Source organism: Xenopus laevis, chromosome 9_10S, assembly GCF_017654675.1.
Source record: "Xenopus laevis strain J_2021 chromosome 9_10S, Xenopus_laevis_v10.1, whole genome shotgun sequence".
NCBI lineage: Eukaryota > Metazoa > Chordata > Amphibia > Anura > Pipidae > Xenopus > Xenopus laevis.
The window spans coordinates 36,712,621-36,734,020 of record NC_054388.1 but is presented as its reverse complement, the minus strand read 5'-3'; the positions used below and the strand labels follow the sequence as shown (position 1 = coordinate 36,734,020).

The 21,400-nt window shown below is 38.3% G+C and overlaps 1 protein-coding gene across 5 annotated transcripts in view; it reads right to left on the bottom strand.

Moving 5' to 3' along the window:
- phf20.S (PHD finger protein 20 S homeolog) overlaps positions 1-21,400 on the bottom strand; it is a 45,449-nt gene that overhangs the window by 13,863 nt on the left and 10,186 nt on the right. For 2 of the 5 annotated variants that reach the window (XM_041578986.1, XM_041578985.1), the window contains exons 2-13: positions 15,092-15,211; positions 14,635-14,806; positions 14,275-14,359; positions 13,549-13,628; positions 12,682-13,066; positions 11,465-11,572; positions 11,056-11,286; positions 10,754-10,933; positions 8,899-8,955; positions 3,207-3,482; positions 310-501; positions 37-129 (exon numbers count right to left, since the gene is read on the bottom strand). In XM_041578986.1, the coding sequence (XP_041434920.1) occupies positions 37-129; positions 310-501; positions 3,207-3,482; positions 8,899-8,955; positions 10,754-10,933; positions 11,056-11,286; positions 11,465-11,572; positions 12,682-13,066; positions 13,549-13,628; positions 14,275-14,359; positions 14,635-14,806; positions 15,092-15,174 (1,942 nt within the window). In that variant the 5' untranslated portion in view covers positions 15,175-15,211. The remainder of the gene's footprint in view (positions 1-36; positions 130-309; positions 502-3,206; positions 3,483-8,898; positions 8,956-10,753; positions 10,934-11,055; positions 11,287-11,464; positions 11,573-12,681; positions 13,067-13,548; positions 13,629-14,274; positions 14,360-14,634; positions 14,807-15,091; positions 15,212-21,400) is intronic. The other 3 variants (XM_018238429.2, XM_018238428.2, XM_018238433.2) reach the window with 3 other exon arrangements.

The following is a 21,400-nucleotide window of genomic DNA, read 5'->3' as shown; positions in this document are numbered from 1 at the left end:
GACATTTCCTTCTCCTTTAAACAGATGAAAGCTTACCTAATTTGCATTTCTTTTTCTTCTTTTTTTTCTTTTTAGCCTTTAGATTCAATGAATCCTTAAGTTTCTCTCTTATCTTTTCTTTGTCTTTAACTGTGCAAATCAAGACAAGAAAATGACAATCTCACACCAACCCCATAAAAAAAATCCCCACAAACCTCATCGAAAGTCTAGGAGTTTTACCATGTGCTATTGAAAACCTTTTAAATTTCCCTCAAACAAAGTGAGAATCATGGTGTTGATCTAATCCCCCTTCTATGGCAGTTTACTTACCACTCTTTGACGGTTTGTCAGATTTGCTGTGTGTTTTCTGGATCTGATTCTCCTCCTTGCTCTTCTCTTTGAGAGAAGGACGATAAGAGTTTGAAGTATATGAGGCATGCATTGAATGTCTTCTCTTTTCTCCTAGCCTCTCTGCCTTGCCATCCTGAGGTGAACTCCGTAATGATATCTGAAGAGGGGTGTCTATAGAGGGGAACAAATTAACCATGTAGGTAAATATCACAAATTGATTGGTGCAATAGGAAGTGAATGGAGCACAGCACATATCTCTGCTTCTGTTAACTCAAACCAGGGTTGAGACTGGCATCTAATGTGCATGAAATCAGCACTAATATGTTGGGAGAAATGTCTACAAATAAAAGTAACACCAACCTTTACACCAACCTTTACATTTTATCACAAACATTTTGTTGTATATAAAACTCTGTTTAGAAATCAGCATTTTTTTTACAGTTTGTGCCAATCTGACAAACAAGCCCATAACAGTTTTTCCAGGCTTAGTCCACCAATAGGTGTCTGGAGTCCACATAAATATACAACAAGGTGCAAATAACTCATGTCTCTACCATTGGTTTTACAAGTTATCTGGTATTTTAAAGACAAATTACACATTTCTACAATTTTGCCAACAAGCAATATTGCTCAAACAACCAGAACCAAGTGTCCAGTGAGGGATTTTAGACTAGTATTATATATTAACCAGGTTATTTATTGAGCTTAAAGGAACAGTTCAGTGTGAAAATAAAAATTGTGTAAATAGATAGGCTGTGCAAAATAAAAAATGTTTCTAATATAGTTAGTTAGCCAAAAATGTAATATATAAAGGCTGGAGTGAACAGATGTCTAATAAAACAGCCAGAATCCAACTTCCTGCTTGTCAGCTCTATAACTCTGAGTTAGTCAGCGACTTGAAGGGGGGCCACATGGTACATTTCTGTTCAGTGAGTTTGCAATTGATCCTCAGCATTCAGCTCAGATTCAAAAGCAACAGAAATGACCCATGTGCCCCCCCCCTCAAGTCTCTGATTGGTTACTGCCTGGTAACCAGGGTAACCAGTCAGTGTAAACCAAGAGAGCTGAAAAGTGTTCAGACTGATATGTTATACATCAAATCACTCCAGCCTTTATACATTACATTTTTGGCTAACTAACTATATTAGAAACATTTTGTATTTTGCACAGCCTATCTATTTACCCAGTTTTTATTTTTACACTGTACAATTCATTTAATGCTGCTATGTTCCACAAGCACTTATTTGTATGTTGCCCAGTAAAGGAAATAAAATCACAACCAAATTGTCTCTCACAAGCCAAGTGCATGGAGTTAAAAATATACACAACTGATTAGTGACTACTAACATCCTAGTAGTGGAAAGCTTCTCCTTATACACGTTCCTTTATATATTGTGTATACTTTCCACCTCTTTAATTTGCTGGGGCAGACTGGCAGCTCAACCAGATGCGTGTTTTACCAAGTCAAAACAGCTACCCACCAACAGAAGTTATTTCCACACCACTAACTACCTGAAATAAATAAAGGGGAAGATGAGGGAGGTGGCAAAAAATAATTCAGCACCAAAAACATGCCTTCTGGAGAACACTTGCACTCTTGTCCAAATCCCAACAGGTACCAAGACATACACATCCACACAGGTGTTAGTATTTAGAACAGAGAAGAGTTTTCTATACAGACAAATTTTTTAGGAAAGATATATGTCCCATATGGAGGGGCAGTTTGGCCAGCCACACTGTCTGACTGCCTCCTGACTTGCCTTACATGCCCAACTAGTCAATACTATGATCCTGGTGCATTAAGGATGATGTGACATTTTCATCAATTGGCAGAAACATAGTGAAGAGAAGCCTTGTCCTAATCATTTAGGTGGTTCACCCAAACAAATGCAAAAACAGAGTGACCCCTTTTGGGGTTTTGTTCCAATTGGGCCACTTTACGCATGTATGCCCATTTTTACCAACTGCATTGCACCCATAATGCAGCAACACCGCACACCTGAGACAATTAACTAACTCACAAGACAAAGAAGAATAAAGTCCCTACACTCTGGAGTTAAAGTTTGTCTCAACCACAATCTGATTATCAGTGAGTCTAACAAGGCCTCGTTCGCACCACCAATCTTGTAGGACAAATTGTGCATCATAAATATTTATCTAAATTGCATGATTGAGTGGACTTTCTAATGAAAGATTTATTTTGCATTTTAAAATTAGTCTGTCCAACAAATTATAGAGCTATAGATGAATAATTGGTGGCACCACAGAGACAAATAGGGACAGCAATGGTCAGTGTAGCTGTTTGGGCGGAATACATTGCAATTCGATCTACCCCAATAAGTCAAAGTGGTTTACGAAAAGTGCTCCACAGACGGTACAGCGAAACAAAAAAAGGGGGCAAGGCAGGGGCTACAGCTTCCCATGAGTCTTTCCTTGAGGCTGGGAACTACTGTCTACTTAAAATGTAGCCACACATGTAATTCTAATTGGTCAAGCAATCTTGATTTAAGCCTTGCTGCCCAACCATTACTGTATTTGTGTCTTTTTTGGGGGTGGTGTTACTATCAGATAGCAGTACAGTTGCATCATTAAATCAGAAAGAAGTGAATGGGGTTTTTATTCTTCATTAAGTCTCTCACTCATTGGGACTACTGACTTAATGGGAAGATAGATTAGTGCTATGTGGCCAGTAGAGGATACAATATCCGGTCAGATAACCTGATTATCAGAAGTGTACAGCATTTCATTTGGCTTTTTTTCCTGTGAGACACAAAGCTTAATGATCAAGGTAGTTAGTGTGAACAAGGCCTAATAGTACAAACTAAATCTACACCTAAACCTACAGACAGCCATAAGACAACAGGCAAACGTCTTACGCAGAGAACCAGAGGTGGTCCGTCTCCTCTTTGGAGTTCCTTGGCTGGACTTTTCATGAGCTAAAGAACCTCTTGTCTGCATTTGTCTGGTCACAGGGCTCTGATCCTGCTCTGCCTTCTCAATCCCATGGAAATACTTCATATGGTAGTGCAGCAGTTTTGCTTTGCGAAAGGATTTCGAGCAATCCAAAAACTTGCACTTAAACCTGTTGGGATCCAGTTCCATGGTCACAGCTTTGGGAGCTGGATCATCGGATTTCTTCAGGGCATGTGCTACTGCAAGAACACAAACAAAAAGAAACAAAAAAAAAAAATAATAATACAAAGTGGTACTTAAGAAAAGTAAAATAAATGTGAGACAAAGGAAAAACAAAAATAAACCAATTTAAGAATAAAAAAAAATTAAAAAAGCAAACTAAACATAAGTGCTGCAAACATAAAACCTAAAATCCCTAAAAGGACTCTCAGTTTTAAAAGGCTGCTTTATACCATAAACAGACATTTATGACTATAAATAGCAACATCAACTGAAATGATCTCCAGCATGTGTTGCCTTCTTATATAAATTGATAAACAAATAGAATTGATAGGCATTATCTCTTATATAGCTTTCTTCTTGGGGTAGGGGCACACTGGGCGATTTAGGGAGATTTAGTCGCATGGCGACTAATTGCTTCGTCTTTGTGGTGACCAATCTCCCCGAACGCCTTCCCTCTGTCTTAAAATGAAAATGAAAAATCGCCTGTGCTAAAGCACACGCGGCGCTTCGTTTTACGCTGTCGCCTGAAGTTGTTTCACGAGGAAACTTCGGGCGACTTCGGAATACGAAGCACATCGTGTGCTTTAGTACAGGCAGAGGGACGGCTTTGGGGAGATTGGTCGCCGCAAAGACAAGGCGATTAGTCGCCAGGCGACTAAATCTCCCCGAATCGCCCAGTGTGCCCCTACCCTTAGGGTCTGGCCACACAAGCAGATTCAGGGAGATTAGTCGCTCCAGCGACAAATCTCCTCTTCTTCGGGGCGACAATCTCCCTGCGGCAATCATTCTGCAGAATGCATCTGTTATCTGCTATGTAACCTGAGTCCTTGAAAGACTGCCCCCATGACTAGACAGCACCTTATTTATATAAACTATAGCAGTGCTTCTGAAGGAAACACACCAATTTTACCAGTGCAGGGCACTACATTATAGTAGCATTTTCATTGTGTTACTGTTCCTTTAACAGTGCAGACACAAAGCCTCTGCTGTTCAACTATGAAGCTGGCCATACAGATACAAAGAACAATCTTTCCGAAATGAATGTTCGTGGAAACATTGCTCATTTGTACATAGAATACCAAAATCTAGCAGATGTGACAAAAATTAATTTTATGATTGTTCTAGTCCGGTTCATAACATGCCTACCAATATTAATGCTCTTTTAAACCTGCCCAACCAATATTTTCAGCCCACGTTGTGTTCTCTTTAAAGGGGTGGTTCGCCTTTCAGTTAACTTTTAATATGTCATAGAATGGCTAATTCGAAGCAACTTTTCAATTATCTTCATTTTTTTTTTTTTTATAGTTGTCTAAATATTTGTCTTTTTTCTTCTGACTCTTTCCAGCTTCCAATTGGGGGTCACTGACCTCGTCTAAAAACAAATGCTGGACCTTAGCAACCAGACTGCTTAAATAAGCTGAAAAAATGAAAACCAGCTGAAAATTGCAGAATATCACTACATCATGCTAAAAGTTAATTTAAAGGTGAACAACCTCTTTTATATACTTGCTAATTTAGACTGTCGACACTGGTGGTATGTATATGCTATTCTTTGTAATATAGAGGTCACACATATGTATTGCTGTATACATGTTTTAAGCATATTAAAGCAGTTTGTTGCTTTTGCATAAACCGTGCCATGCTAAATTTACTAAGGTGCGCATTGGGCTATTTTAGAAGTTGTATTTTATTCTGTTTTGGTCATAACTGACTTAAGGAAAATGGCAGTTACCTTTGCACCCATAATAATACATTTATAGGCTTCTAATATACGAGTCATTGTCTGTATAAGCGTGCCCTCCTTACTTTAGATATTTTCAACCAAAATATTCAGACCTTGCCAAATGATGTTTCAACCAATACCCACGCTAAAATGAGATCGGTTAGGAGTGACTGCCCAACACACAATTACCAAAAATCATTAAGAAATGAATTTGTAAGATTTTACTGGTATGGCCAGCTTAAGCCAAAACACAAAAAGGGGGCAAAGTGGGGTTAGGATGCATATACATAGCTCGTTATCACTCGTTATCAGAGTCAGCTAAAAAAAACTATGCGACAGAAAAACAATTGTTCAATACAGAAAAAAAAAAACCAGAAATTTGTAAAAGCCAAGAAATCATCAAATACATCGATCCATTTTTAAAAGAATCAAGTTAAAATGAAAATCCCTAACAAAAGAGGAAAACTTCTGCAAATTTTGTCAGCAACAGAGGACAAACCAATTCCTTAAAGGAATAGTAACCCCAAAAAATGAAAGTTATTAAGAAATATACAGTTTCCCTGCACTGGTAAAACTGGTGTGTGTGCTTCAGAAAGACTACTACAGTTTACATAAACAAGCTGCTATGCAGCCATTCAATGCTCAGGTTGCAGAGCAGATAGACACACTTTGCAGAATACTACTGTATTCTATTACCAAGTTTATCTGTTATCTGCCAAGTAACCTGCTTTTTCAGCTTATTTGGCTGCCCCCCAAGGCTAGAAAGCAATCTATTTATATAAACTATAGTAGTCTTTCTATAGCAAACACATAGCTTTTACCAATGCAGGGAAACAGTACATTATATTTTAATTACTTTAAAATGCTTTCATTTTTTGGAGTTACTGTTCCTTTAAATGTATGTGAAAAATGTCACTGACCACTCCAGGGGTTAGTGATATTGCACAGACAGCAAGCAGAGGGTTTGTCAAAAACAAAGAAGCACAAAGCTCTCCCACTGACACACATACGGAAGGGGAAAAAACACAGGATAGAAAAGCAGTGCACTGTTAGTTGCCAACTCTTTATCCAGGTCAAAGCACTTCTAATGGAGAAGCTCTGCCTACATTAACCACTCTCATGGTACAGTACCATCAGGACTTGGATTTTCCCTTTAGAGCTGTGATTGTGTGTTTCAGTCCAATATTTAAGCAGTGCCCCCCCCAACAAGGTTACATATATATGAATACCTTGTTATACTATCCAGTCAGGTATAGTTTAGGTTGGAAAATAAGTGTTCATCCCAAAACTGACCTTAGCCGGACTTTAAAGGAGGGTTTTCCAGTGTAGCATAAAGGTAAGTTGTGTAACTATAAGCTCCTGGGTTCCATGGCGGTTTCATATATGACATTTTATATAAACGGTTAGTCCCCCACTGGCCCCTCTATACTTGTATAGTTCAACTACACGGGGGATTCTTTTTCTCATGCAAGTGCATGAGATTTCATAGGATCCGTCAAAATCCGATTCCCCTTCTGCTGTAATGGAAGTTGGATCAGATAAAGTTGGCTGGTGTGTTTTGTTAATGCATCTACATCTGACAGTCAATGAGGCAAATATACTAACCTCCGAAAATTCGCCAGCGACGGCTTCGCTCACATCGCAACACTTCGCCAGGCATAGATTAGCCATTGCAATGCTAATTCACTAAAATGCAAAGTTGCGCCCAGGGTGCCGAACGCTGGCGAAGTTGTGCTAGCGTTACTGAGCCAAGCAAAGCGAAGTTGGCTAATTTAAATACGGCGGGAAGTTAAAAGTTGAATGGACGTATATGTTGCAACAAATACATTACACAAGCCGGGGAACCTTAATAAAATAAAGTTGTTATATTGCCCTACATATGAGCCCAGTTTTATGTGCCATATGTTAGGAAATGTAGGGGGGAAGCCGGTTACCCCCCCAAAAAAAATAAATTATGCTCTTTTGCAGCCTATCACCCTGAAAAAAGCAAAAGACGCCAGCGTTTTTTTGGGACTTTAGAAATTTTTTTTTGAGGAACTCCTATTTACTCTATTGCACTTCGCCTGGTCTGAGGTAGCGAAGGCAAGTCTGGCGCAAGAGGTAACGTTCAGTAAAATCCGCATCTTGTGAATTTGCGTAGTTACTTCCATTCGCCAGATCGGAAATTCGCCTGGCCTTAGGGAGTGAAGTACCACTAGAGTATATCTCCTTTGCTAGCGAATTTTCGCCAGCGTTAGTCACTTCGCCCTTTAGTAAATTTGCCCCAATGTATTTCCACAAGAAGTAAAGTCTGTCAGACATCATCAGATTTTAGGTTATAGGTCTGCAGACACAGCATGCAGCATTGCCTAACAAGAGTTGTATCATGTTGGATAACAAATCTGCCATGTAGTTTACATTTTCCTACAAGTCCCATTATTTTTTGACCCACGCGTCTACATCCAACATGCGTTCTCGATCCACCTTCATCTTACTAAATCTCTCTACTAGTTGCAGGCTCTGCTGCTTTTATAGTTACACTTTTACCAACAAGCATTCTCACCAAGCATCTTCCTAACTTCTATACAACCTCGCCAGTTTTTTTTTTTGGCAACTTTTCATGGTTTCCGAAAATTCTTGGCCATTTTTTCTGCTGCCACATTTTTTATCTCTGCGGTTTTCCCAAATTGTGAAAAAACCGCCAAAGCGACTTCTGATAAATCAGCCCCTAAATGCTAGATAAACAACCATAGGTTTGGTGCCACTTAGTCATTATACTAAAATAGCTACCCATAATGCAGCTGTGTAGCCGCAGTGGTGCAACAATCAGATGGATGCTATATGAACGATAATTGACGATGAATGATTACTGGCTAACTTTATATTATTGGTCCTAACAGCAAGCCTCAAAACGTCCAGAAGTAAAACTAGACCTGTGCAAATCATGCTCCTTTTTTTTTGGCTTACTAAGGGCATACTATCCCTTTAAAAATTTTTAATACCTAGGGGCACATTCACTAAGCTCGGGTGAATGAATAGAGGGGAAAAAACCCGAATTTCGAGGAGTTTTTTGTGCTCTTCGACTATCGAATTGGCGTAAATTCGCCTGAGTAGAATGATTTGAATAGATCGAGCGAAAAAACGTTGAGACTATTCGCCCATTCGATAGTCGAAGTACTGTCTCTTTTAAAAATCATTCGACTGCCTACTTCGCCAGATTAAACCTACCGAACTGCTTTAAAAACCTATGGGAAAGTCCCATAGGGTTTTTTTTCTAAGTTTTTGATTGAATAAAAAGGCATTCGATCGATCATTCGATCGAATGAAAATCCTTCGATCGAATATTCGATCGATCGACTATTCGCCCATTCGACTATACGCCAGGCGAATATTCGCCTATTCAACTATTCGCCAGCGCGTAAATTCCCCCGAATTCCCTATTCGATTCTATTCTCCAGTCGAATTTCGAGGGATTTAACCCCCTCGAAATTCGACCCTTGATAAACCTGCCCCCTAGTGTGTATCACTCCAATAGGAAATCATGGTCTGGCCTCTCTATTCTGTCTCCTTCCAGGTGACTGTTACACAGTGCACATGATGTTATGTTAGACAAAAGGATAGTATTGCACAGCGAGAGTCAAGTGCAGCTTTTGCATGCTGTGAGAGATGGACATTGCTTGCATAGCACTGTATTGAAGGTGCCCAGCACATAACGGAACAAGATCTCTTACAAGGTTCTCTGCTGTACTTAGCAGAACTGTCAGAGCGAGGAATCCGCTTCATTGGAGCTAAGGGAAAAACCCAGATAAAAATATTAGCACACTTGTCTGAAGCCAAAGCTACTTTATGCAGTGTAATATGCTATAAGGGATGTTCATGAATAGGATTAGCTGGTCTGGTTAAACACTGGGAAGCAACAAAAAAAACAAACAAAAATTAAAAAAGCACAACTAATACTAACCCAAACACCCCTCACAGAAGGGTAAGAACATGCAATATGGACAACTACTTGCACAGGTAAAGGTAGCCATACACGGGCAGATTAAAGCCACTGATATTGGTCCTTTAGAGCGATTCGGCAGCTTATCTGCCCGTGTATGGGGGCTCCCAAAGGGGTCCTCCGATCAATATCAGGCCAAAAAACGGCCAAATATCGATCGGGCAAGTTTGATTTTTTTGTTTGAGCCGTTAGTAGGCATATCGGGTTAAGGCCACCTTAACTCAAATATTGCCCCCAATGTGTGCTGCACAACTGTAATGTTTTATCTAAAGCATTTTCTACACACCCACACACAGAAATAGGACAGCCGTCATTTGAATACAAAGATGCAAAACCAGAAATAAAATATGAATGTAATTAACAGGGAAGAAAAAATATTCATATATGAAGATTATGTTTGCCAAAATGTAAACTAAATACCATAAACAAATGGTCTCCTCTCAGAAAGCTAGGCACCATCAGGGAGAAAAAAATGCTTTTCCCACACCCGTTTGCCATGGGTCAACATATTTAAAAACAAAAAAAAACCTCAGCTTATGTGTAAGAAACCGGGAACAGAAGAAGCTCCAGTTATCAGAATATCTTTCTAACTTTAAACCTGCGTTAAAATGCAGCAATGACAGCACACAATTAGTTCCAGTACAACATAGGTCAACCTTTCAGCTCAATGTATTGTAGATAAACAGCACATACTTTCATTAAAGGGGTGATTCACCTTTCAGTTAACTGTTCATATGTTATAGAATAGCCAATTCTAAGCAAATTTTCAATTGGACTTGATTATTATTATTATTTTTTTTATAGTTTTTTAATTCTTTGCCCTTTTCTTCTGATTATTTCAAGCTTTCAAATGGGGGTCAGTGACCTGATCTGAAAAACAAATGTTCTGTAAAGCTACAAATGTATCATTATTGCTACTTTTTAGTACTCATTTCTTTTCAGGTAATCTCCTATTCATATTCCAGTCTTTTATTCAAATCAGTGCATGGTTGCTAGGCTAATTTGAACCCTAGCAACCTGATTGCTGAAATAGCAATCTGGAGAGCTGCCGAATAAAAAGCTAAATTACTCAAAATTGTCTCAGAATATCACTCTCTGCATTATACTACAAGTTAGTTTAAAAGTGAACAACCCCTTTAATTCTGCTGGCAACCTATTATGATACAGCCCCTCCATCATCTACTTCTTATGCTTGCAGCTTTCATCTTTCTGCATGCTAGAAATACCAGTGTGTTTGTATTTCAAAATCATTATTCTCCTAAGCCGCCCATTACTTAGCTGGAACAACCTTTCGAACACCAGCCTATAAAGTATTTGTCTTGACTGAAAGCCTAATACCACTGCTGCTACAGCAGCCACGAATATGGAAAAATAATAGGCTTGGGGTGGTCACAAAGTTTTACCTTTAATACCTTAGTTCAGTCAGAAAGCTGTTAAACTTAGATCTATCATCAATATAAAATGTGCCACTCTCATGGAGCATAGAATCTACATTTCAGGGTTTAGTGTAAGTCTATGGAGATCATTCATTGGCCATTTGCGAACTTGCAAGACAGATAGGTCTGAAGTATTCCAAAATAATTAACCTGATGCAGATGACACGTCTTGAATCTGATTTTTTTCTGTGCTATGGTTTTCTTCTGCTTTCCTATCTGGTGTGGAGGAAGGGACATCAGTAACAATGGGCTCCACAAGGTCATCAGTCTCTGGTGGTTTCTTAACTTCAATTTGTTCTGGGTTAGATGGTGTAAAGCTCTCTGTATGCACTTTAGAATAGAGGGAGAAATGTTTTAATATTATCCATCTCGGTTTTCTTAGATTTACAGTATATAATAAAGTTTTACATTGTGTGAGCCATGTTTGACCAAAACATTGAAGCACAAAATACCTTCCTGTGTTTCCATGGAAGTTACTTTGGGTTCTTGTGAGGCTCCCTCCTCTACTGTAGATGGAGCTGTCTTTTCCTCATTTCCTGTTAGTTTCTCCTGACTCTCACATAATGACAAACTTAGGGGTGATAAAATATCCTCTGTCTCACAGATCTCCTCAGTCTCAGGGTGCTGTTCTTTTGGCAAACCATTTTCAACCTTCACATTTTCACTTATAGGAACACGCTTTTCTGGGAGCAATACACATGGAAGTTGAAATATGTATATATTTAGGCTGAATAATGTTGAACATTGTTTCTCTATTCAATGCCCTTACTTAACCACCAATTTATGTATATGCTGTTGCATCAAACAAACTCTTGCCCAAGATCTTGCCTAATCTCAAGAATAATTCACTAGCCTACTTACTTGTGCTTTTATCTAGTCGGGACCTCTTTGTTGGTATATCCGATCCTATTGATATTTTACGTCGCCTTAGTTCCAGCGTTTCTGGTTGCAATGTTTGTGAAACAGAATCTGCAAAAAAAAAAAAAAAAATCATACATTTAGTATAATGGGATTATCAAGCCAGTTATGCCCGATTACCGAAAGCATTATAATACTTGAATACATGTTATAATTTGTATTTTCAAAATATCACCTTGGTGAGTGGTGTTTGTTGACCATAGAACTTATACAAATTATTTAAAAAGACAATAGTTTCTTACATAATTCTATACTGCAAGCAAAACAAAAACCCCAAACCCTTTATACAGTTTCTCTTTTAGTCAAGCAATGGAAAGCTTTACAGTTAAAATTATAAATGAGTAAACATTGTACTTAAAGGAGAACTAAAGCTGAACTAAAGAAGTAGCTATGTTTTGGGCTTCTGTACCAGCCCAAGGCAACCACAGCCCTTTAGCAGTAAAGATCTGTGTCTCCAAAGATGCCCCAGTAGCTCCCCATCTTCTTTTCTGCTGATTCACTGCACATGCTCTGTGCTGCTGTCACTTACTGAGCTTAGGGACTGACTCACAATATACAGTACACATAGAATAGAAATGTCACAATATAAGGCTGATTAGTTATTAATAGAGATAATTACTATATGGCAGCACATAAACCAGTGCAGTTAGCATCAGAATTTAATAATCAGTCCTGTAGTATCATCTTATATTACAGACCAAGCTCATTTTCTGCTTGATAATTTGTGACGACCCCTAAGCTTAGCTTCTCAACAGCTGCTTAGAGCCCACTGAGCATGTGGACACTTTCAAAGATGGTGACCCCTGTGACAAGTTTGAAGTCCTGGATCATTGCTGCTATTGAGAAGCTGTATATAAAATAAGACTAGTTCAGCCATATTCATTTTTAGGGCTTAGTTCTCCTTTACTACAGATGCACACAGAGAAATCAATTATGGAAAAAAATAGTTATCTACACATACTGTCCACCCTGAGAATGACAGGGGGTAAACAAATCAAAATGATAAAAAAAAATTATACCAGCTCACCAATATACTGTGAACTAAAATGTTTACTGTTTATTCAAACAATAATTAAATGCATAGGAAAATATATTGACACAAAAAAAAAAAAGTTGTCCTACAATACAGTATGTCTCTTTAAAATTATCCTTCCCCTCACCAGAAGGCAGTGCTGTGGTTGACCGATCCCGTTTCTTTCTTCTTTCCCCATTTTCAAGTGGCGTTCTCAAGGTTTCACTTGGGGTGCTACTTTCTTCCTGAAGACAATCCCCAGAAGACTCCCTCTCATTCTCTGATATGTTTTCTTTGTCTTCCTTCTCGTTCTTTACTACATTTTTCTCTGGGATCTTACTTTTTTCATGGACTATAGGTTTCTTTTCTTTTATTAGCTGGGAGGTTTTCTTTTTGGAGGCTACAGTTTTCTCTTTGTCTGGGTTGGTGTTCTCTGCTGACTTTCTTTGTTCTTTAAACTTCACCCTATATTTGTCAGATGGAGAAGTGCCATCCCTGCACTTTTCCTTTGTTTTTGGACGGGGGCCATTTTCCTAGAAAAGTCAATAAAACCAAAGAATACTTACCAGAGAAATCTGTTATTTGGTACAAAAATGTCTGAAAGGGATATCTAAAGCTGACATTTAAAGTAGTCATGTGGCTTAATAATTGAAGAATTACAGCAGCAGCACCAACAATCCTAAGAAAAAGATTCTCTGCCAGTTCAGTGTCAATGGAATTGCCCAATAAGTGCGTCTATCAATCTTTTTTACTTTTTCCACTTTTCTGGTTGACTAAATTAATGGAAGACATTTTGGTGGTGAAAATAGATTACATAATAAAAGAGGTAAATAAAGTAGCATCCATTAATTATAAAGCACCTAAAACCCCAGTTTTTATGTAGCCCAAAAGCACTTTCTCTCAGTGAGAAAGACATGAATGTTGAAGGCCTAACTTGGTTGCTGATACAGCTGCCAATAATGTTTTGATTGTTTTACATGGGCTGCAATGCTCTTCTTTAAGCAAAGTTCCTTACCTGGTCTTTGGAAAAGGCTTTGACATGAATATTTTTGACAGTCTGCACAACACCATCAAAGAATTTTACAGTGTATGTACCTACAGATGAAAATATGAAATATAAACAAGAGTAATTCAGTGAGTTATTTGTTCTACAGGGACATTGTATGGTCGATGTAGTTAATAAAGGTCACATGGATTTATGGCTGCTTAAGAAAATATGGTATTAGGTAATTGCTTAATTTCCAAAGTGAAATCTTTCAAATCTGGATTCTACAAGACAACTAGCAATTCAGGCAAACTTACTGAAATGGAATCATAATTTGCATATTTAAATTTGCATAAAATCCCCAAAAAATAGCTAATCTGAAAAGGATTTTTTTAATTCATCCAGGGATCCAAGTGACATGACTTTAAGGGAAGATCAAATCCAAATTCTGAAATGAGCCAGGGGCTTGGCCAAAACACAAGCCAAAGCCAGGATTTGGTACAGCCCTAGCCATGTTTGTACAGAAGCCATAAATCCAAAAGCCCCACCTTTGCCCATAGCTCTCCATCTCTCCTGTTATGTGCAGCTTGCAACTCCACCAACAATATCTAATTTGCCTTTGCAAATTTTAATAAAAAAAAAGGACAGCCAGGACACAAGAAATACAAGGGTGGGGGCAAGTTTTCATGGTCAGTTGGCTTTTGCACCTTCGGTTTATAAACAGAGGACTCCAAAAGTGAACAGAAGAAGACTTACCATCCTTGTTAGCAGATACTATTTTTGCTGGATAAAACCTGCAGTCAGACCAGCAAGCCAACACTTGTTCATTTACACGAAACGCCTTTGAGTGAAGAGAAAAAGTAGATTACATTAAGGCTGTTATTGCATTTAGGTGGGACTTGATGCTACAAAGAGTGTGACTAGGCTGTTAAGATAAATTGCACTTACTAAAAGAACGTAATTATGTACAACTTTTTCCAACTTTGGAATACAGAACAGCAGTAGAATATAGTAAGGTTTATGAGCAGCATATGCAAAGGAATGGTTTTAGAGTAAAGTACCAAAATGCTTCAGAACAAAACAAAACAAAAAAAAATCTGATATGGATTTGCTTACCACTTGTGGCTCCTCTTCAACCAAGCCTTCACGTCTTAGCTGGATCTTCTCTAAAGGACGCAGATATGGACTATCCCAGCAAAACCATTCATCGTAGCGGTGATTCCAGCGCTTAAAATGGATCAGCACTTTGCCTTCCTCGTAGTCTATCTCCTCAATGTGAGCAGCATACCTAACCCGCAAAGAGAGAAATCAGACTACTACCCTATGGCATGGGACAAAGTGCTTTTTGCATAAAGCAATGATAGCTAATTGTTGGACTCATTAACACATATTTAAAGAACCAATAACCCATGCAAGAGGTAAAGTACTGCAACGTTTGTGAAATAACCCCTCCTTATATGTCAAAGCAAAACATATGTTTCATATATTTCTGCTGATCTTCCACCAGGTACAATCTAAGAACATTTAATCATTCTGTAGCAATCTCCCCTCAAAGTATTGCTGTAAAACATACCACTTCTTTAGCCTGTCACGTGCCTCCAACTGGCCTCCGATTTCAAAGGATATTCCTCTCCGGTTTGGTGGGTGCTTTTTCATTTTATAATTACTGATGATCCACAACACATCCAAAAAGCTGGGAAACAAAAATATATTCGTAATAAGAACCAAAAGTAGATTTATCTTGTGCACCGGCAAGAACACAGGAATAACTAGAAATCGAAGTGAAGCGTGACCTAACAATTCACTGGGGGCATGGGTAGTCTGACAGAACCATAAAATGCCACTTACCATAGAAGGAAAAGTAAATTCCCTGTACTAAGCATGTTTTATATTATATGCCCCTTTAAGCACTGCCTACACACTAAATCAGAAGCAGAACTTGGTGACTGAAACTAAACAAATGAAAAAGCTATACAGGTCTAGGACCTATTATCCAGTATGCTCAGGACCTGGGGGTTTCCAGATAAGGGGTCTTTGGTTCTTCATATAAATGAATCTACTTAAAATTAATTAAAACATTAAATAAGCCCAATAAGATTGTTTTAGACCTAAGGAGCAATTATATCTTAGTTTGGATCAAGTACAAGGTACTGTTTTATTATTACAGAGAAAAAAATCACTTTTAATAATCTCCTTGATTTCTTCTTTGAATGGCTGCCGCCATTGCTACACAGCAGCTTATTTATCTAAACAATAGAAGAAGTGTTTCTGAAGCAAACACTCCAGTTTTACCAATGCAGGGCAACAGTACATTATATTTTTATTACTTTATAACACTTTTTTGATGTTACTATTCCTTTAAACAAAAAATAGTGGAGTGGAGAACCGATTTAAGGCCCCAGAGGTGTGGTTTATGCATAACGGTACCAAAGATCAATGGCCATACTTAACATTTCATAATATGCTTATATATATATATATATATATATATATATATATATATATATATATATATATATATATATATATATATATATATATATATATATATATATATATTTATTTATTTATTTAAGGCAGTAATGAAAACTGGAAAAAAAAACCCTAAAGAAAAATGGCTGTGCTGCAACTGTTAATATTTTGTTTTCAGTTTGGATCTTTAAAACCTGAAAATTTTATAATTAGTTCACCTAAGTAGCCAGGCCACTTGGCCTCGTGACAATACAGTATAGAAGGGACGGAGGAGAATTCAAGCTGAGGATTGATTCTTTGAAGGTGGCAGCGCAGATAGACATTTTAATTTAAGCACTGGTTTTTAGACTACTCTCTGTCACTATAGATATTACTCAGTGCTTCCTCCCCCCTCCCAACACTTTTGTTTTGCAGCATCATCATTATTTGATCCCAACACACATCAATGTCCCTGGGGAGCGCAGTTCACCATCCATTCACATTTCCCAATTCCCAGTGACTCATCCAGACCAGTAAATATTTTCATTAACTTTGCTGCAGAGAAGGTGCTGTTTAAAGGGTAGGCAAAGGAAACTTATAATGAAATCTTTTTGCTTAGTAAACATATCTCAGGGGGTCTACAGTCAGACAACTGATTTGTACAGGAACCTTAAAAAGGACACACACCAATACGGGCACAGTTTTAAGAATTTGAGCAGACAATGATGGATGTGTCAGCGAATTTCATTGAATGAAAGAGAAGCACAATGCAACTAGGGATGCACCGAATACAGGATTCGGCCTTTTTCAGCAGGATTCGGCCGAATCCTTGTGTCTGGCCGAACCGAATCTGAATTTGCATATGTAAATTAGGGGCGGGTAGGGAAATCACATGCCTTTTCACCACAAAAGAAGAATTTTTTCCACTTTTTCCTTTCCTGCCGCTAATTTGCATATGCAAATTAGGATTCGTACGGTATTCGGCCAAATCTTTCGCCAAGGATTCGGGGATTCGGCCAAATCCCAAATAGTGGATTCGGTGCATCCCTAAATGCAACACAGCAGTCAGGAGAAAAATGTACAACAAAAATGTACCATGCAGACATAGCACGTGTTTACCTACTGATGGGTGCATCACAAAATAATTTCAATCATAATAATAACGATTTTCCTTTCTACCTAGATGCAAAGATGTCTTTGAATCTGCCACAAGTAAGCAAGACTAGGGCTTATACGAGTAAAAGTGATACAAGAGGAAAGAAGCACAAGTTAAGCTACTATGGGGAATATTTATCAAGGGTCGAATTTCGAATTGAAAAAAACTTCGAATTCAAAAAGACCAACCGAAATAAAGTCGAAGTTTTCGATCGAATAGGTCCGTATTTGGACGAATTAGAATCGTACGAATCAAAGGAATAGCGCATTCGATCGAATTTGATTCAAAGTTTTTCCCCAAAAAAAGTTGATTTTTCAAAGTCTGCCAATTGACTCCAAATGGGTTCTGGGAGGTTCCCCCATAGCCTAAAACTTATAGGTCGAATAGGTCCGTTTTAGATCGAATAGGTTCATATTCGGCCGAATTCGAAACGTCCGAATCAAAGGAATAGCGCATTCGATCCAAAGTTTTTCCTGAGAAAAAAACTTTGATTTCCACCAATTGACTTCAAATAGGTTCTAGGAAGTCCCTATAGGCTAAAACAGCAATTCGGCAGGTTTTAGATGGCGAATGGTGGAAGTTGAATTTTTAAAGAGACAGTACATGATCAATTTCGATATTCTAATTTCTTTCAAATTTGAATCGAATTTGGACTATTCCCTAGTTGAAGTACACAAAAAATAGCTCGAAATATGAATTTTTTTCATTCGAAAATTCTGCCCCTTAGTGTCTCCTGGAATAACCCTTTGTACGGCCATACAATTATTGATATTATTGAACACAAGACCTTAGGGTATTCCGCCCACACCCCCCACTGTGCTACCAAGAATTTTCCCAGGAGTTTCACAGTCTGCATACTTCTCTTACTTCCTTTTTGTGTTCTGGGACTTTGCCACATGTAATGCTTGTGGATCTTTATAATCCCTGAGAAATGATTTATGGATAAAGGCATGGGAACTCTCCAAGAAGCTACCTGGGGCCAGTGTCAATTGGGGGTGCCTAACAAATTGGCAGCCACCAGGAATTATGCAAGTGGACAGCACTGTGCCTTCCCCCATGCAGAGAGTAATGTCACAATGCAGGGAGAATTTAAATGGCCTAAAAATAAACTAGCAGCCATCTATAAAGTATACATATGTATGCCTAATTGATTTCCTATACTTCATGCTGGAAACTGCTTTTTCCCTTATAGATTTCAAGAATGAATTTGTAGCCTTACAGAGCATTTGCTTTTAGATGGAGTCAGTGACCCCTATTTGAAAGCTAGAACAAGTCAGATGAAGGCAAATAAATCAAAAACTATAAAAAAATAAAGACCAATTGAAAATATTTAGATTCAGCCCATTAATCTGATCATCAGTTGATACATTACGGCAGCAGAACCAGTCCCTACTAAACACATACTAAAATCTGTCACATAGTAACTAATCAAATTGATATTTTAGCATTGCCCTAGTGTAAAGAAATGCATCAGCTAATAGATCTGTAAATCTGTAAATTGTAGAAAATACAATTACTATTTCTTACTGTAAAGAAACTAACTTTACCGATGAAAACCCAAGACCATTAGAAAACAAAAAATAAAAGCAGAAAGCAACTAAAAATAATATTTCTGGTGTACCTTTTGAAAACAATTGAACAAGTGTTTGTAAGGAGAACGGCCCCTTTAATTGGTGTTTTAAATACAACTCTATGCCACAAATGGGTTACATGCTTACGGATATTTAAATCACATACCCCAGCCATACACTTAAGGGAAAACTATACCCCTCAAACAATGTAGGTCTCTATAAAAAGATATTGCATAGAACTACTCATATGTAAAACCCTGCTTCATGTAAATAAGCCATTTTCATAATAATATACTTTTTTAGTAGTATGTGCCATTGGGTAATATTTAATAGAAAATTGCCATTTTAAAAAATAAGGGCCGCCCCCTGGGATCGTACGATTCACTGTGCACACAAACAAACTATACATGTTAGGTCACATGAGCCAATTAACAGACAGTTGTCTCTTTTGCTTCCACACTTCTTCCTGTTACAGTTGTAGTATTTCTGGTCAGGTGAGGCAGCACACAGACCATCATGAAATGGTGGTTCAAGGCAAGAGATGTAAAAGGGCAATATTTACTTAAATATATATCGGTATGACAAGATTCTTTAATATGCCACTTAATTTGACATAAACTATCAGTTACTCAAGTATTCATTTTGGGGGTATAGTTTTCCTTTAAGAAATTCCTGTTTTTCAGCGATTGTTCTTTCTTCCTAGACACCGAAATGTTGGTTCGTCGTGTTTAACATGCAGTGTGGATTTTTTCCAAAAAACTTTTGCTACCTGGCTAGAAAGCCATAATTAAAAAGGTAATGAGAGGAGTATCAAGGTGCTTGAATTTAGCATACCTTTAAGGGGTTGTTCACCTTTGAGTTACCTTTTAGTATGATGTACAGAGTTATATTCTGAGACAATTTGCAATTGGTTTTCATTTTTTATTATTTGTGGCTTTTGAGTTACCGTATATACCAGAGTATAAGCCGAGTTTTTCAGCATCCAAAATGTGCTGAAAAAGTCTACCTCGGCTTATACTCGGGTCAGCGGTAGCCGACCCGAGTAGCTGAGATTGAAGTCACTTTTAATCATTCCTATACCAACAGTACACTTGGGAAGAGACTGCAATATCCCACAATGCCCTCTGTTGGTTATATGAAAGAATAACAGTGCGCCCTCTGTTGGTTATATGAAAGAATAACAGTGACTGCAATATCACACAGCACCATCTGTTGGTTGTATGAAAGAATAACAGTGCGCCCTCTGTTGGTTATATGAAAGAATAACAGTGACTGCAATATCACACAGCGCCATCTGTTGGTTATATGAAAGAATAACAGTGACTGCAATATCACACAGCGCCATCTGTTGGTTGTATGAAAGAATAACAGTGCGCCCTCTGTTGGTTATATTAAAGAATAACAGTGACTGCAATATCACACAGCACCCTCTGTTGGTTATATGAAAGAATAACAGTGAGCCCTCTGTTGGTTATATGAAAGAATAACAGTGACTGCAATATCACACAGCGCCATCTGTTGGTTGTATGAAAGAATAACAGTGCGCCCTCTGTTGGTTATATGAAAGAATAACAGTGACTGCAATATCACACAGCGCCATCTGTTGGTTATATGAAAGAATAACAGTGACTGCAATATCACACAGCACCCTCTGTTGGTTATATGAAATAATAACAGTGACTGCAATATCACACAGCGCCATCTGTTGGTTATATGGAAGAATAACAGTGACTGCAATATCGCACAGTGCCCTCTGTTGGTTATATGAAAGTGATGGCAATATTATATCAATATTATATGAACAGTGATGGCAATATCAAACAGCACCCTCTGCACATGGTAGTAGGACAGTGGGACAATGCACACAGTAATCCGTTTGGCAATTCTCTGTCACCATCAACTTTGCAAAGAAGTCCGGTTGATCGCTGGGGGGGTTGCTTTGGCAGAATGTGCGCTGCTGGGAGACAGGGCTGTAGTTGTGTCTAGGCTTATACTAGAGTCAATAAGTTTTCCCAGTTTTCGTAGGTAAAATTAGGTACCTCGGCTTATACTCGAGTATATACGGTATTTAGTTTTTTTATTCAGCAGCTCTCCAGTTTGCACGGTCAGCAATCTGGTAGCTTTGGTCCAAATTACCCCAGCAACCATGTATTGATTTGAATAAGAGACCGGACTATGAATAGGAAGCAACCTGAATAGAAAGATAAGTAATAAAAAGTATCAATGACAATACATTTGTAGCCTGACAGAGTATTAGTTTTTAAATGGTGTCAGTGATCCCGTTTTGAAAACTGCAAAGAGTCAGAAGTAAAAGCAAAATAATTAAAAAACTATAAAAAAAATAATGAAGACCAATTGAAAAGTTGCTTCGAATTTGCTATTCTGTAACATACTAAAAGTTAACTTTTTAAATCTTAAGATGCCAAGAAGCACACAGAAAAACTAAATATCCAGAACACAATGCAAAGATCATGTCTGTGCCATAGCCTCAGCAGACACCAGACCACATCAGGTTTGGCACTGGCTCCATACAGCAGCTCCAGACTGCGAATTAAAATAAACCCTGCCATTTCAGGTACACAGAGGCCCAAACAGGCCCCCACCCAGTGGCGTAACTACCGGGGGAGCAGGGGGTGCGATTGGGCCAGGGCCCGCATCCCCCCCAGGGCCGCTCGCGCCCCACTCTCTCCTTAGGGAAATGCGG